The 18,220-nt window shown below is 37.9% G+C and overlaps 1 protein-coding gene across 1 annotated transcript; it reads right to left on the minus strand.

The window, feature by feature from the left end:
- Positions 1-9,858: 9,858 nt before the first annotated feature.
- LOC149213575 (uncharacterized) lies at positions 9,859-16,076 on the minus strand. Its single transcript, XM_089392053.1, has 4 exons — positions 15,479-16,076; positions 14,272-15,355; positions 13,873-14,151; positions 9,859-13,731 (listed from the first exon to the last, which is right to left on the minus strand). Exons 1-4 carry the CDS (start codon positions 16,024-16,026, stop codon positions 10,078-10,080), a joined length of 5,565 nt encoding a protein of 1,854 aa, XP_089248179.1. The 5' UTR covers positions 16,027-16,076; the 3' UTR covers positions 9,859-10,077.
- Between the last annotated feature and the right edge of the window lie 2,144 nt (positions 16,077-18,220).

Here is an 18,220-nt window from a genome sequence, read left to right on the forward strand (position 1 = left end):
AGCAGTTGACATTCAGCGCAGATGCTCAGTGGAGCAGTTGACATGATCCAGAATTGGCTTGTTTTTGAGTGTTTTCAGGTGGAGAACTTCTGTGAATTGCTGTGGTTTGTTGGCCTTGTTCCTCTAGGGGTAGGAACAACATGTTTAGGGACTTTGGATCCCTTGATTATGGACATTTCATGCTCAATGCTGTAAGGCACAAAAATGTCTATAACAACGACGGATCGCTTTCTATCGACATCAGCACATTATCTAGAAAGATGATCTAGAAATCATCAGTACCTTGGAATTTGCATGCCTCAATGGCAGGTTTCTCGCCTTTGACGACAGTTTACATCATTGACTTTCGATCGGAGGATTCCGTGACATGTTCGACATCAACACATCTACTCACATCTCATGGATTGTACTGGGTACTTTGAGAACCATTGACATCACTGGTGGTCTCTCTCACACTTGTTAACAGTTTACATCATTGACTGGTAATCAAGTGGTTTCTACCATGTTCGACATCAACTCATTTATTTGGATGGATAGAATCGTACTATTTCAGGAAGCAGAAATGAAGACCCTGGATCTAGTTTCCGCCATCCAGGCTGCGAGGATTTTTGTATTCATTATACAGTAGACTAATTATAAACAGATGGCTGCGTCCATACTGTGTCTACATGTGTCTATGATTATGATGTATTGCGAAATCATTCCTATATCAGAGCAGTAGTTAGTTTGTTAGTTAAGTTTTTGATCTGAGTATGGGAATGCCTACCTCAGCGATGATATGATCTCATATATGTATTTTGTGTTGAATATTTGCAGGTTCCGACTGGGCTCTCCACAAGATAATCCTTGAAATGATAAAGTGCTTCACCCTTCCTAGATGATATAAAACCTTGATCTACTACAGACCTCGCACTTTAGGGGGCAATCTGTTACACTAAAATTTGTCATCATGACTATTTGCAGTCAGTATGGCTCCATCAATAACCATATTGTCCTCCTTGGCAAGTCTTATACCTCTGCTCCTCATGTCAAACTCCAAAAAAGAGAGAAAACCTTTAAAAAATCAATATAACTCTGGTTCCGCACTTTCTCTTACTCTTCCCTGTGTGCACGCACCTCAAGTACATAATACTTGCGTACTTGTACGCTCTGTCTGTAAAGGGGTGGGCGCGTACCCCTGTAAAAGTCAAAAGGCGCAAGTTTTACTTCAAAAAACTTACTTGCGATCGATTCTAGAGCATTCTAGAAGATGGTTTGACATGGATTGAGCGCCTCCAGATGGTTCATGCATCCCAATGAAAGAGGAACTTATCCCATGAAGAGGGGAGCTATCCCTTTGAAAGAGGGGCTTATCCCATTAATGGTGGACCTGTTTAACTTCCTCCAAGGCATTATAATTACAGGCATTGGGCCAGAGGCAAGGGAGGTTGAAAGCTGAACATTCCTAAGGGTAGATGCTGCTGAAATTAGGACTCCCTTATAGAGCTTGAGAGGAGAGATCCCAATCCTTTCTTAGCTTCATTTGGAAGTGGGTGAGCTGATCAAAGTAGAGGAGAACTCTTGCTGGACCCTGGGAGGGACCTGCACAACACCAAGGCACTGGTTGTAAGGTTTCTTTTGTTTCCAATTAATACAATTAAGTTCATTTTTCTCAACAAGTTGTTATATATAATTTGTTTCATAAACTCCTTGGTCTTTATGATGAATATGTTTTATTATATGAATTATTCAGGTGCTATGTAATCGTCTACTTGTTAGTGAATGCAGGCTTTGAAGAGAAGGAGCTCATCTAGATCGAAGAGGCTTGGCTGCTACAAACAGCGTTGGACTAGAGGTAAGCCTTAAACACCTGGTTACTTTTATTTTAAATGCATATTTAGGGAAATATAATGCTTGATTGTTTTGTTTGTCACTAGAAACACCTTAGTTTCTAGGGAGGTCGGTTTTTTCCGCAAAATTGACTCTTTCCGCATGACAACAACTCAAAATAAAATCAACCAAGGCTCCTATAAGGTAGGAGGTACTCTACATGACTCTAGTTAGACCCTCAACTAGAAATAACTAAACCAACTAAGTCAAATTAACTTATTTAACTCGTACAAGTTGTCTTGTGATGTGGAATTACAATTTTATTCCTAATTTAATTCAAGGGAAAATTATATCAAGATTTTCTTGTTGCATTTTCAAAACTCCCTCTCAACAAGAAATGGATTCACATCTACCCTGATCCAGTACCTTTGGAATGTATTGCATGCAACACCTCTCACTATTTCCACTACTACTGCAACATTTGCAACTAAGAATAATAAACAAAAATAATCACTAAATCAATCTGCAACTGTTTACTGAGAAAACTATGCTACTGTTGAATTTGTTACTGAGCCTCCTGCTCTACACTCCTCAATATCTTACTGGCATTGATCATCCTGCTATTGAATATTGTGGGCCCCTATAGCAAGGTAATGATCCATGAGACAACAAAATCTCAATGGACTGTGCCCAAATTTCCATAATTCTGAGACTAAGGATCTACATCACCTAACCTCACTCCTGAAGGTCTGGTTGCATGCATTGTGAAATATGATCACTCATACTATTGCTGCTACTTGCCTATTTCTTCTTCCGCACTACTTCTACAACTACTACAATAATGAATCTAATCTCCTCAGATCCTAAACTACTAGCTTCCATAGGGATGCTCCCTCTGAAACTAGACTCCCTTTGAGTCTTGATTTCCCTTTGGGAAATATAGCTGCTCCTCATTCTTCCAATATCAATGATCACAACTCCTTTTTGTGTCACTAAACATTGGCTCATCAATCTGCCCAGTAATAGACTTCTAGCTCCATTAAGAAGTCTGCACATAGGTTCTTTTGGATGTGCCCTGAACTAGGGCTCCATAACTCTACCTCCTAACAACTCATTAGTTCTTCAATGATCAGTGTACATAAGGACTTCAAGGCTTTGTTCTAATGTGATTTCAGAGCTTTGATACCATGTAGAAATTCCTTTGTAGATTCAAACTGTGAACTATAATTTACTAAAACAATAGACTTGAATCTACTCTACTCATCAGTGAAAACAATTAATTAATCAATAAATCACAACATAAACACGAGACAAGATTCAATCACATATGCTCAAAGATTTATCTAAGGGGAAAGCTCGCTTCTCAGAACCCCTTCCTAACTGTATATTGCATTAGACCATAAAAATAGAGAAGATTTACAATGCTTGCTCAAGCCCGAGCAACCTCTGCACTAGTACAATCTATCTCATTACCTCACATGTTGACTCTGGACAATACTTAGCCAATTTTGTTTCCAGTGAAGTTCCTATTTCCTTGTGTTGTTCAATGAGGAATTAGGCCCTCTATGGATTGCGCAGTTCCTTTAGGCTTTTCCTCTGTCTGTATGCACCATCTATACAATTAAGATAATTATACAACTGATAGTACACTGCTCTTGAACTCCAATCTCAACTAGGTAACTCTCAAATATGACATAACAGTGTTATTTATGGCTAAATTATCATTTAATTGGATGAACACATGAAACACACACCCCATTGTCTAACGTCCTACAAGTTCCTCCATCAATTGGAACTAGTTTAACTAACTTTAACTCAGTTAAACTAAATTAATTAGTTACAACTCAAAATAAGCTCAACCATGGTTCCTATAAGGTAGGAGACACTCTACATGACTCTAGTTAGACCCTCAACTCAAATTAACTGAACCAACTAAGTCAAATTAACTTAGTTAACTTGTACAAGTTGTCTTGTGATGTGGAATTACAATTTTATTCCTAGATTAATTCAACGGAAAATTAAATCAAGATTTTTTTGTTGCATTTTCAACACTCCCTCTCAATAAGAAAGGGATTCTCATCTACCCCGATAGAGTACCTTTGGAATGTATTGCATGCAACACCTCTCACTATTGTGCTTCTACTGCAACATATGCAACTGAGAATAATAAACATAAATAATCATTGAATCAATCAGCCACTGTTTATTGGGAAAATTGTGCTACTGCTGACTCTTCTATTGAGCATCCTGCTCTGCACTCCTCACTATCTGGCTGACATTGATCATCTTGCTACTAAATACTGTGGGCCCCCATAGCAAGATAATGATCCATGAGACAAAAACACCTCAATGGACCCTACCCATATTTCTACAATTATGTGACTAAGGATCTACATCATCCCACCTCACTCCTGGGGGTATGGTTGCATGCATGGTGAAATATGATCTAATCATATTATTGTTGCTACTACTTTGTTGTTGCTTTTGCATTGCTGCTACAACTACTGCAATAATGAGTTTGATCTCCTCAGATCCTAAACTACTAGCTTCCATAGGGATGCTCCTTCTAAAACTAGACTCCCTCTGAGTCTCGATTTCCCTATGGGAAATCTCTCTGCTCCTCATTCCTCCAATATCAATGATCACAAATTTTTATGTCACTAAAAATTGGCTCACTAATCTGCCCACTAGCAGCCTTCTAGCTCCATTAAGAAGTCTGCATATAGGGTCTTCAGGATCTGCCCTGAACTAGGGCTCCATAACTCTGCCTCCTAACAACTCATTAGTTCTTTAATGATGAGTGTACATAAGGACTTCAAGGACTGGTTCTAATGTGATTTCAGAGCTCTGATACCATGTAGAAATTCCTATGTAGATTCAAACTGCTAATTGTAATTTACTAAAACAATAGACTTGAATCTACTCTACTCATCAACAGAAAAAATTAATCGATAGAGAAATCACAACATAAACATGAGACAAGCTTCAATCACATATTCTCAGAGATTTATCTAAGGGGAAAGATCGCTACTCAAAACCCCTTCCTATATGTATATTGCATTAGATCATAAAAATAAAGAATATTTACAATGCTTGCTTAAGCATAATCAAACTCTGCACTAGTACAATCTATCTCACTACCTCACAAGCTGACGCTGGCCAATACTTAGCCTATGTTGTTGCCTGCCAAGCTCCTATTTCCTTGCACTGTTCAATGAGGAATTAGGCCCCTATTTAACAGGAGTTTTACTCCATTGGATTGCGCAATCCCTTTAGGCTCTTCCTCTGACTGATTGCACCATCTGTATAATTTAGATATTTATACAATTGATAGTACATTGCCCTTGAAATCCAATCTCAACTGGGTAACTCTTCAATTTGACATGCATTAGTTATTTATGGTTGAATTATCAGTTAATTGGTTGAACACAGAAGGCAACACCCCATTGTTTGACGTCCTACTAGTTCCTCCATCAGTTGGAACTAATTTAACTGACTTTAACTCAGTTAAATTGAATTAATTAATTACAACTCAAAGTAAACTCAACCAGGGCTCCTATAAAGTAGGAGACACTCTACATTACTCTAGTTAGACCCTCAACTCGAATTAATTGAACCAACTAAGTCAAATTAACTTAGTTAACTCATACAAGTTGTCTTGTGATATGTAATTACAATTTTATTCCTAATTTAATTCATGGGAAAATTAAATCAGGATTTTCTTGTTGCATTTTCAACATAGACCAACGACTAAGTTCACAAAGCAAAAACCATGGTAAGTGAGCATACAAAGAGCAGGGTCGATCAAAACAAAACAAAGAGAGAAGTGCATAAGGAAAATAAGAAGACCAGAGAACGAAAGAGTGTTAGGTCCCTATACTACTAGTGTAACCCCTTATTGTTATTAGTAAAACCCCCCTATTATATTGTTGTGCCTATGTATTCCCCATATTGTTATTATTGCACCCCATAGAAGCCCACTATTGTTATTATTGTGCCCTTTCATTATTATTGTTATGTTGGCTCTAATTATATTATGACCCCTTAGACTCCTATATATAGAAAGAAGGTCTTGTCAATTGTATCATCTAAGAATTGTTCATTTGTGTAATGTAAAGGAGGTTGCCCCCTCTAAGAGGCTTATTTCTAAGGCGTTGATCTATCTTTTCTATATTTTTGTGAGCTGGTTTCATAACATTTGGTATCTGAGCTTTCGATTCTAAGGTTTCGCTGCTCCAAACAGGTCATCATGGAATTTTCACTATAACTTTTTTTCTGCGGTGTTTCAGAAGCTACAGCAAAAACCCATTTGAGACAAAGTAATGTGAAACCGTAAATCCAAATTTCAGATCTTGTCTTGCTATATTGTCGAAGATATGATTTGAGTAAGTTAGGGTTTTTGCAAGCTCCATAATTTCATCTCAAACAGGTCATTGTGGAATTTTCGTTATAATATTTTTTCTGCGAAGGTTCAGACTCTGAAATTAAAACCTATTTGAACCGAAATCTTGGTGATGCTCAGGTCCAAATTTCATATCTTTTATCACTATATTTTTGGAGATATAATCTGAGGAAGTTAGGGTTTTTGCAGACTCCTGAATTACATTCTAAACAGGTGACCTTGGGAAAATCGTCATAACTTTCTCTCTGAGAATCATATTGAAATTTTGTAAGAAGTTACAGAAAGAGGACGGACTGTAGTTTTTTGTGTATATTTTTTAGATCCTAAGGTTGAAACAGTGACACGTGGCACTTCGTACAAGTGCGCTCTACTGAACTAGTCTATAATCAGGTCATCGTGGTAGATTTGACATAACTCTTCCTTGCAGAATCCATTATTGCTCAGACTTGTGGGTTAGAAAGAGAATGCAGAGGGCTACTATAGGATGCAATTTCAGAAATTGGAGATCTGAAATTACAGAGTTACAGTTGTTTCAAGATCGAGATCCTAAAATCAAGAAAATGCGATATGAGGAAGTTTGGTGGCAAGGATCCAGTAAATTGGATACTACAGATGGAGCAATATTTTGATTTACATGAGGTGCAACTATTACAAAAGGTACGTATTGTATCTTCATATTTAGAACTTGATCAATTTTTATGGTATAAAGGGCTTTGTTCTCGTAAACCACTTGTTACGTGGTCAATTTTCACGGAGGAAATGAGAGCACATTATGAGGATACAAAGAGCAACACCTTCTTTAGCCAATTGATAAATCTAAAAAAAAGTGTTCAATGGAAAAGCACATTGAGGACTTTCAAAAATTGAATATAAGGGAAAATGATATTCTAGAGAAGCAGAGGATTGACGTATCCATAGGGACTTTAAAGGATAACATTCAACATGAGGTTCATCTTTGGGAACCTGATTCATTGGACAAGGCATTCAGGTTGGTAAGAAAAGTGGAAAGCAAAATTATGGCAACAAGGAAGTCTACCCCTCACAATTATAAAGATGTAAGTGTTGTTTATCCTAGCCTTCAACAAATTACAAGGTTGACACCACAACAATTGGAAGAAAAAAGAGCAAAAGGGCTTTGTTACAATTGTGATAACAAATACATTAAAGGTCATAAGTGTGTTGAGAAGAAATTATTTTACATCGATTGTGAAGAGGAGGAAGAAAAGGATCAAGAAACATCAAAAGAAGAGGATATACACTAGGAACCAACCCCAGAGAAAGAAGAAATGAATCTGACCATATCTTGTAAAGCTTTAGAAAGAATTACCACTCCTCAAACTCTCAAGATAGAATGACATATCAAGAAGAAAAAGGTTCAAGAAGTGAAAGATCACATCGAGAAAGAAGAAATGAATCCAACCATATCTTGTAATGCATTGGCAAGAATTACCACTCCTAAAACTATCAAGATAGAAGGACACAGCAAGAAGCAAATTGTTCAAGAAGTGAAACATCACATCGAGCATCAAGAAATAAATTCAACCATATCTTGTAATGCATTGTAAGAAATTACCACTCCTCAAACTCCTAAGATAGAAGGACGTATCAAGAAGAAAAAGATTCAAGCAGTGAAATATCACATCGAGCATCAACAACAAGTTCTCCAACTTTTAAAGGATAATGCCACTTTGGTGCAAAATTGAATGAAACAACAGGCAGATCAACATCACAATGAAAGAAGTTTTGATGTAGGCGATTGGGTATTTTTACGGCTACATCTCAAGCAAGCTATTTATGAGAAGGAAAAGTTGCCAATACTACATGCACTTAAGAAATTGCGACCTTACCTAATGGGAAGACACTTCAATGTAAAAACAGATCATGATAGTCTTAAATACTTTTTAGAACAAAGATTATCCTCTGAAGAGCAACAAAAATGGGTCACAAATATGTTGGGTTATGACTTTGAAATCATCTACAAAAAAGGGAATCAAAATGTCATTGCAAATGCACTCTGAAGAAAGGATGAGGACGTGGAAGCATTGTTTTGTGCTATTTCTATAATCCAACTAGATTGGATGTTATTAGTACAACCCCCTTATTATATTTTTGTGCCCATGTAGTCCCCATATTGTTATTATTGTGCCCTTACATTATTATTGTTATGTCAGCTCTAATTATATTATGACCCCTTAGACTCCTATATATAGAAAGGAGGTCTTGTTAGTTGTATCATCTAAGAATGGTTCATTTGTGTAATGTAAAGGAGGTTGCCCCCTCGAAGAGGCTTATTTCTAAGGCGTTGATCTATCTTTTCTATTTTTTTGTGAGCTGGTTTCATAACAAAGACGAAGTGTGGATCCAAAAAATATTGCGAAGTCAGGAGAAGTCCAATGATGCTGCATCAAAAGACTTCAATTAGTAGGAATGAGTATATGAACTCTAATTTCCTAGGAGCCTAAGTGCAAAGGCTTTTGGATGGTTGTTTGACCTACAAGAGGAAGATAAGTGCAAAATAAACTAAAGGCTACGGGAAGTATGGAAATTACCATATGCATTGTAGTGCCATAGAGCAAAAGTAGGAGCAACTCCCTTAAAATGGTAGTTGCACAACAAGTGATGTTGATTTTTGCTAAGACGGAGTGTCGAGGAGCATAACAATAGAGAACAACAATTGAAGCTATCACAGGTCACCAATGGCGAGATAGACAAGTTGTGCTAGCCACCATCTATTGTGAAGTTGAGCTCGATTTGGGCGAAAATGCGAGAAGCATAGCCAAAATCATCATTGGCTAGGACTTCACAGAGGAGGAGTCCCAATTGATAGATTTTTACAGGGAATACAATTAAGATCTAAGTGCATGGTGCTTAGAGTATTATTGTTTCAAATGATGATTGACATGTAACTGGATTGAAACATTCATATTTGCCACAGGGGTGTTCTTCCACGTCCCTTGGTCCTTTGGCTAGGTGGGACATCGACAACCCATGCAACCCACTCCCCCACGTTTCAAAAAACACCCATTCCAAAGTATTCTAATTTCAAACTTATTTTAATAACATTTTTTGTTTTTTACTTTATTACATTAAAACTATTAATATATTGTTATTTTAAAATGCATCTCGTGTGAACCATGAAATAATATCTTTAATATATTGTTATTTTAAAATGCATTTTGTGTGAACCATGAAATAATATATTTAATTATATAAAATAAGATATCATTAAAAAATATAATATATAATTTGTTTATTATAAAGTTTTTATTTATTTATTCAATTTTCATATATATATATATATTTCTTAAATTTATTTAAATAATTATTTTTAGCATGGTAATAACAGGAAAAAAAATATATAAAAAAATTAAATTAATATAATTTTTATTATATATTATATTTTTTAATAAAAAATATAAACATTTTATTGTATATTATATTTTTTAATAAAAAATATAAACATTTTATTGTATATCTTAAATATCATAAAAGAAAATGAAACACCAATTAAAAAAATATACAATTCAATAAAGGTAAATGAAACTGTTAATGGTTGAAATACATCCAAATGTCAATGAAATGACGTATTTCATTTAAAAAGGAAAGAAGAAAATCACTCTAATTTATTGAACATCTTTAGTAATGTATAATTGAAATTGAATATGTTTATAACTTTATATTGTTTGAATGTGAAACTTTCAAATTTCACCTTATAACCGTTCAAATTTGGTCTTCCAAACTTTTTGGTATTTGCTAGTGCAAATTACAGAGCAAAGATTTAAGTTCTCAATAACCTGTATGATTAAGAGATATCACAACAACCCATAGTTGAAAATGTCAATTACAGGGCTTCGTTTCGCTGCCGTTCACAGACTGCAATGAACATTACAACAATGACGTACTCTGATCCCAATATTTGCTTTTGACCTTTCCTTTTGAAGCGTCTGTTTCTTCGAGCGGCGTCGCAGCGGCTTCCCTACTCCAACAGCCCGCCGACCTTTCTTCCGTCCTTGCCGCAGGAACTTCCATCCTCCCCTACACAGCAACTGCAGTTTCCCACAATGCTTTGTTGCTAGCACCCTCAACAACCCCATATGTTCCAGATTTCCATGTTCTTCTAACTCACAGCAGTCTTTCACGTTAAGCATTCTAAGTTTTGTCAACGGCGCCAGCCCCCCTACGCTCTGCAGTTTCCGACACCCACCAGCACTAAGTTTCCTCAATGATCTCAAATGTTCCAGACCTGGAAGTTCTTTTAACTCGCAGCAGTTCGCCACGTTTAGCACTTCAAGTCTTGCCAGCTGCTCCAACCCCTCTATGCTCTGCAGCTTCCCACAGCCACTCGCATTAAGATTCCTCAACCACTTCAGATGTTTGAGACCACCTGGAATTTCTTTTAACTCACTGCAGTTTGCCACGTTTAGTTCTCGAAGTCCTGTGAGCTGCGCCAATCCCTCTATCCTCTGCAGTTTCCCACAGCCACTCGCATCAAGCTTCCACAACCACTGCAGATGTTCGAGACCACCTGGAATTTCTTTTAACTCACTGCAGTTTGCCACTTTCAGTTTTTCAAGTCCTGTCAGCTGCGCCAACCCCTCTATGCTCTGCAGTTTCCCACAGCCACTCGCATCAAACTTCCACAACGACTTCAGATGTTCAAGACCACCTGGGATTTCCTGTAACTCACAGCAGTTTGCCACGTTTAATTCTTGAAGTCCTGTCAGCTGCGCTAACCCCTCTATGCTCTGCAGTTTTCCAGATCCGCTGGCATTAAGCTTCCTCAACTGCGTCAGATGTTGGAGAGCACCTGTGATTTCCTTTAACTCACAGCAGTTTGCCAAGTTTAGCTCTTCAAGTCCTGTCAGCTGCGCTAACCCCTCTATGCTCTGCAGTTTCCCACAGCCACTCGCATCAAACTTCCGCAAGGACTTCAGATGTTCAAGACCACCTGGGATTTCCTGTAACTCACAGCAGTTTGCCACGTTTAATTCTTGAAGTCCTGTCAGCTGCGCTAACCCCTCTATGCTCTGCAGTTTTCCAGATCCGCTGGCATTAAGCTTCCTCAACTGCGTCAGATGTTGGAGAGCACCTGTGATTTCCTTTAACTCACAGCAGTTTGCCAAGTTTAGCTCTTCAAGTCCTGTCAGCTGCGCTAACCCCTCTATGCTCTGCAGTTTCCCACAGCCACTCGCATCAAGATTCTTCAACAATTTCAAATGTTCGAGACCACCTGTGATTTCCTTTAACTCACCGCAGTTTGCCACGTTTAGTTCTTGAAGTCCTGTCAGCTGCACCAAGCCCTCTATGCTATGCAATTTCCCACAGCCACTGGCATTAAGCCTCCACAATGATGTCAAATGTTCGAGACCCGGAATTTCTTCCAGCTCAGAGCAATCTTCCATGTCTAGCACAACCAGTTTTGGCAGCTGCGCCAACCCCACTATGCTCCGCACTTTCCGACACCCACTGGCTTCAAGCTTCCTCAACAAAGTCAATTGTTCCAGACCTGGAAGTTCTTTTAACGAACAGCATTTTTCCGTGTTTAGCACTTGAAGTTCTGTCAACTGCGCCAACCCGTCTATTCTTTTAAGATAGTGGCAGTTAACCTTCAGCTCCTTCAGACGTACCAACGTTTCAAGACCTGGCAGCTCCTCAACTGTGTGGCATGCTACAAGTTGGAATTTCTCGAGCCTTTCAAGACCACAAAGTCCTATTTTCCTCAATGTACAACACTCGCTCAACTCTAGCTTTATAACTGTTGCTGGCAATTCTACAACCTCCACCAAAAAACCACATCTAAGAATGCTGAGATGTTGAAGGTTTGGGCAAAGGCCTTCAGAAAATGATAACCCTGAAATGTTTGTCCGGCACAGTTTTAAGTATTTTAGCCCAAACATACAGTTGACAATGGAAGCGTCCACTTTATTCAACACTATTCCCCCTTCAACTTTTCTAAGTTTCAGTTCACTCAACGGACACTCCTCTATTTCCAACCGCTGAAGACTGTTCAGCTCCACGAGGCATGGTGGTAAGTACTCTAAACCCGAATTCTCGATTTTCAACTCTCTCAGCTGGGTCAACAATCTAATGGAATCCGGCAAATGTTTCAACTGAATGCAACCAGAAAGCTCCAACTCCTGTAAGCTCCTTAAGTCACCGATGTTATCGGGCAGACGTTTCAATTGGCTTCCCAAATGCAGAACTTGCAATGTACTTAGCTCTCCGATAGCACTTGGCAATTCTTTTAAATTTGTACCAGATAAAAATAATTTTAGCAATGACCGGTTATGTGAGACTTGGGGAGGCCATACTTCAATTTTCGGACAATGTCGGAGGTCTAAGCATTCAAGGGAACTTATCTTTCCAAGAGTTTCAGGAAATATCTGCAACTTTCGACAATTGCGCAAAACCAAACGTTGCAGGTTCTGTAACTCCCCAAAGGAATCTGGGAGCCTCTCTAATTCAGTGACCCAAGACAAGTCAATATGTCGGAGGTTCTTTAACTCACCAAGGGAATTTGGAAGACTTTTTAAGTTAAAGCAACCACACAAATCAATATGTTCGAGGTTCTTTAACTCACCAAGGGAATCTGGAAGCTTCTCTAGTTCTATACAAATATGCAGCTTAATACGTCGGAGATTATTTAACTCGCCAAGGGAATCTGGAAGACTTTTTAAGTAACGGCATTCAGACAAATCAATATGTTCGAGGTTCTTTAACTCACCAAGGGAATCTGGAAGACTTTTTAAGTTACGGCATTCAGACAAATCAATATGTTCGAGGTTCTTTAACTCACCAAGGGAATCTGGAAGACTTTTTAAGTTACGGCAATAAAACAAATCAATATGTTCGAGGTTCTTTAACTCACCAAGGGAATCTGGAAGACTTTTTAAGTTACGGCAATAAGACAAATCAATATGTTCGAGGTTCTTTAACTCACCAAGGGAATCTGGAAGCTTCTCTAGTTTTGTACAAAAACGGAGCTTAATACGTCGGAGATTATTTAACTCGCCAAGGGAATCTGGAAGCTTTTCTAATTTCTGGCATTCAGACAAGTCAATATGCTGGAGGTTCTTTAAATTCCCAAGGGAATCTGGAAGCCCCTTTAATGAAGTACAGCAGGAGAAATTAACATGTTGGAGATTCCTCAAGTTTCCAAAGGAATCTGGAAGCTCCGTTAATGAACCACAATCGTCTAAATTAAGCTGCCGGAGGTTACATAACTTCCCAAAGGAATTTGGAAGCATATTCAACTGCTGACAACGGGACAGATCAATATGTTGGAGTTTCGTTAAATTGCCAAAACAATCCGGCAGCGACTTCATTGAACTGCAGTGGAGTAAGCTCAGGTGCTCCAAAGACTGCAGTTGACAGAATTCATCTGGCAATGTTTCCAGATGAAGAGTGGAAAATTGAGATTTAAGGACAAATTTTTCGAGTTGTTTCAACTTACCTATGGACTTTGGAAGTTCTAAAAGGTCACAGTCAATAATACTCAACTCCCTCAACCATAAAGGTACCTGCAATGTTCACAAATTTTCCAAAAGTGAGTTGGGGCCGTGGATGTCAATTGTAAACGTGGTGGTCTACCAAGATGGAATATATCCAAAAGCCATTTCATAAGGGAAGAACAAGCTCGATTACATAATTACAATATATACCTGAATATTATGATCTTCCCACAGTGTTTTCAATGTTGCCGACCTGCACACTTGCAGAACCCTTAAACGCTCGATTGGAATCCAGGGAGGGAGGGAAGAATAGGGACATCTATCCCATCTGAGCCATATGAGATGTTGTGACCGTGCAGTCTTGAATATGCTTTCTTCCAAACAATCCCCTTCAACTCTAAGCAGCTTCAACCCGCGCATACCACGGAAAAGATCGCCCAGCTCCGCACGGTTCTCCACCGGCGTTTCAACCATGTTAATTCCACGCACCTAAATTGTTGACTGGAAACTGTTAGAAACAATATTGACATCCTTGCAAAACCTAAGAATTACGATATTGAGACCACAACACTAATTTCAAAACGAATCTTAATGTTTCAAAATACTTACAATTAATTTTTCCGGCAGATTGTCAAGAATGTTCTGCGTTAGGCGGCAAAAACGATACGGGGAATTCTTCTCTCCGATATCTCTGCCCAGGTCTCGAAGATGGTCGTGCATTATTATATTATTTTTGCTGTCGACCTCAATGAGACACTTGTTCTGTAGATTCCAAAGACCCAGCCATCCATCCAAGTCCAGTCCCTTCCATATTTGAATGACAGTATCCCTGTCTTCTCCTAGGAAGAAACATGCAATGTCTAGGAATATCTGCTTATCCTTTTCATTCAGGCTGTCGTAGCTGATTTTCAGTCTGCTTTGTATATCGTCGGGAAGCATATTTGAGATTTCGATCAATTGGGCTCTCCAGAGAGTTAGATCACTGCTTCCACGAAGATGCGCGCCAATCACTGTGAGTGATAACGGTAATCCACCGCACGCATCGACAAACTTACTAACCAGTACCTCAAATTCTGGCACTGGACGAGGCTGATCAAAGGCATGCAAGCAGAAGAGTTCTTGGGAGTGTTTCTGATTGAGACACTGCAACTTATAAATGGCTGACTCATTGATATCATTGTTTATAAGAAGCTGCTTATCGCGAGACGTTACTAAAATTAAGCTACTGGGATGAAGGGCATCCTTAGCTGGTAAGAGTAATGCATCAAGCTGCGAAGAATGATCCACATTATCTAAAATAACGAGAGCTTGTTTGGATGACAGATTTTGTTTGAGATTTCCTTTACCTTCATCAATGCTCCGTATTTGTACATTCAATTGAGTCAAGTCCTTTATCAGGTCACTCTGTAAGGTAGTTAAAGACTTTTCTCTGATATCAAATAAAAAGCAAGATTGGCTGTAATTTGATCTTTCCCGGTTAAAGATTTCTTTAGCAAGTGTGGTTTTGCCAATCCCTCCAAGCCCCACAATTCCTATAACTCTAGTTACCCCAATTTGCTGCTGCTTCAATAACTCTTCAAAATCTCTTACTTTTTGATCCAAACCTGTTGGATATCTGGACACGTCGAGTGGCGGCTTTTTAACCTTTGCCAATACCAATTGCACGACCTCATTCACCAGTCGCCACTCCACACTGAATTAATATTCACAAACAAAGTACTAATTAGCAGTAAGCAAAGCGTACATAAATAATTTGTCATATACATATCAAACTAAACAATATAAAAAGAGGAACAGGAAGAGATGGAGTTCTCACCCATTATAAGCTCCTTTCAGGTCGAAACCGTCTATATTTGAAACATTAAAAAGAGCATTTCTCCATTTTTCAATGATGTCGGGGTCGTAACGCGGTTTCTCTTGATGCGTTTGGGAGTCGGTTGTTTTCTTTTGTTCGAGGTCGGCGAGGGCTTTAGCGTACACTCCGTCTTTGCCGAGTGTCCAGCGCAGATCAGCAGGGTTAACACGGTAGAATATTGGAATAATGGTTGACCGCCCCGACTCCTTCGACTCCATCATGACTAGTAGCTCATTGAGACACCACTCTGAGTCTGCATATCCAGGGGAAAATATTGCTATATGTACGGAGGCCGCTCGTATAGCTGCAGCTATTTGAGAAGTGAAGAAGTCCCCCTTCTCCATTTCTTCCTTGTCCAGAAACACTTGCAATCCATGTACATCATGAAGGCGATTGTAGAGATGGGCGGCGATGGATAACTTGGTGTCCGGCCCGCGGTGGTTGATAAACACCTGGTAGGGAGCCTTGTTGCCAGACGAGTTGGACGACGATGCCAACGGATTTGCCATGGAATACACAATGAAAAAACAAAGATGAAATGTATGAGAGAGATTGGGATTAAAACCTGGATCCAGTTGATCTCACAAGTGTGAAGAGCCTACCAGCCGCTTCCAAGTTACAACCAGGGTTTGGTAATCTTAATATTTTCAGATTCCTCGTCTGGTTGGTCTTGATCTCACAAGTGCAGAGTGGCTACCAGCTGCTTCCAAGTTCCAGCGCGACTTTGGTATGTCTGTGTATCTCTCTCCCAATCTGTTAAGAGCAAAACTGCAACGATTTCGTTTTGTTTCAAACCAGAGCTCCTTCTCCTATTTCGAAACCCTAGTTCAAAGGTAGACAGAGGAGTTATAATGTGTCACGAAATACTACTCATCAAAGGAAAGGAAGCGACTTGGGAACTTAGTGGGTGAAACAGGGAAGCATCTCGCCACTGACCCCACCACGTGAAGACCACTGATCACCGACAACATAACACGTCAGACGTACCCATCAAATGAAGGGACCAGTGAATTTCGTGGGTGAAAGAGGGGAAGCATCTCGCCACCGACACACCACATGTGAGAGTAGCAGTAGACAATGGAGACCACTGATCACGCGTTGAGTCGTATGGAGATAGCTTTTTCCAGGTAGGGCTGGAATTTGAAAACAGAGTTATTGGACAAATTTGCCCGTTTTCACACCTGAACGACTGGTTTTCACGGTTTCAAAAAGTGATTTTTGATAATTTTACAATATTTTTAATTATATTTGACAAACAAATCACGTCGTGAGGTCTGTCAAATTTCATTCTTTGCTCCCCATTATGTTTATGTTTATTTTATGGAAACAGTTGGCTGAGAGGGACATAAAGATAATATTATAACAATGGTATGGAAACAGTTGGCTGAGAGGGACATAAAGATAATATTATAACAATGATTAAAAGTATGTTAAATTAGCAATTTGTTTGATATGAGCAATTTGTTCGTCAAATATAGTGAATTTATTTTGGCCATCAACATTTTGCGATAAAATGTTTGAAATAAATATTAAAATTGAGAAATCAACCAATTTAATAATAAAATATTTGAAATAAATATTAAAATTAAGAAATCATCCAACCCAAAACATACTTTAAATTTGAAATTCTTACCTCAGTACTCGTACACACATTAACTGATTACACGGACAGATTAGGGCTGGATAGGCATCACAGGTACAACTTTGACAAGGGAGTTGGATTTCAAATTACAACCTTGTGTGGGTATGTTTAGGTTTGTTGGGTGTACTCCGAAGAAATATTTCTTGTAATATTGAAGATTTTGGCATTCCTATCCAATCAAATACTTATTTAAGAAAAGATGATTTAATTAGGATTTTAATATTATTTCTTTTAAAACCGTTTAAACAATAGATATTTAACAATTATAATGAAGTTGCTTGAATTTTAGTTGGATAATTTCAAAATGATTTATGGGTGAGAAATTCAATGGGTGAATAACGTTAATTTTTAAATAATTATAATTTATTTTAATTATTTGTAATTAATTATATTAGTTAAAGAATTAATAAGTTAATGATTAAGAGATATTAATTTGTTAGTTAATTAAGGGTGAGAGATTTAGTAACTAATGGTTATAGGTATGTTTGTTAATAGGTTAATTGTTAAGGGCACCAAGGAAAAAAAAAGTTAATTGTTAAGGGCTAATGAATTAGTAGTTGGGGTTATTTTGGCTTATTGATTTATGGGTAATGATTTAGGTTTATAGTAATGGGTTGAAATTAATATTTTAGTGGCTCATGTTTAACTTAGTTTAGATTTATGAGGTTAATTTGTTAGAGGCAAAAGCCTTAATGTTTTGATGATTAAATAGAATGAATAAATTAAAGAGGGCTAATAAGCTAATTAGATAACATAATAACATTGATATTTTTAACTTCCATTCTCCATAACATTAAAGTCTCTATATGTAAACTTTTCTTTGTGAATATAGTAAAGTTCATTTTGAACTTAATAATGAAAATAATGATTAACAATAAAATATTGATAACTAAATAGTTAAAAACATGATAGGAAATATCATTTTGTTTTAAATTAATAAAATGGGAATAAAAATTCTCTAACATTTAAGAATTAATATTGGCTAATGCCCTCATTTCTATTACTTGAATTATTCATAAAACCTTTTGATTTTCAAAATTTCACAAATTATTCGGGTAACG

The sequence above is a fragment of the Pinus tabuliformis genome, chromosome 1_1 (assembly GCF_031772625.1).
Source record: "Pinus tabuliformis cultivar Carrire ecotype Pingquan chromosome 1_1, CPIR1, whole genome shotgun sequence".
In the NCBI taxonomy this organism is placed as follows: domain Eukaryota; kingdom Viridiplantae; phylum Streptophyta; class Pinopsida; order Pinales; family Pinaceae; genus Pinus; species Pinus tabuliformis.

Excerpts from the sequence above, each read along its gene's own strand:
- LOC149213575 (XM_089392053.1), bottom strand. The coding sequence starts at position 16,026 with ATGGCAAATCCGTTGGCATCGTCGTCCAACTCGTCTGGCAACAAGGCT. Across the intron at positions 14,152-14,271 it reads ATCTGCCGGAAAAATTAATT|GTGCGTGGAATTAACATGGT; the intron begins GTAAGTATTTTG and ends TCAACAATTTAG. Across the intron at positions 13,732-13,872 it reads GGGAAGATCATAATATTCAG|GTACCTTTATGGTTGAGGGA; the intron begins GTATATATTGTA and ends TGAACATTGCAG.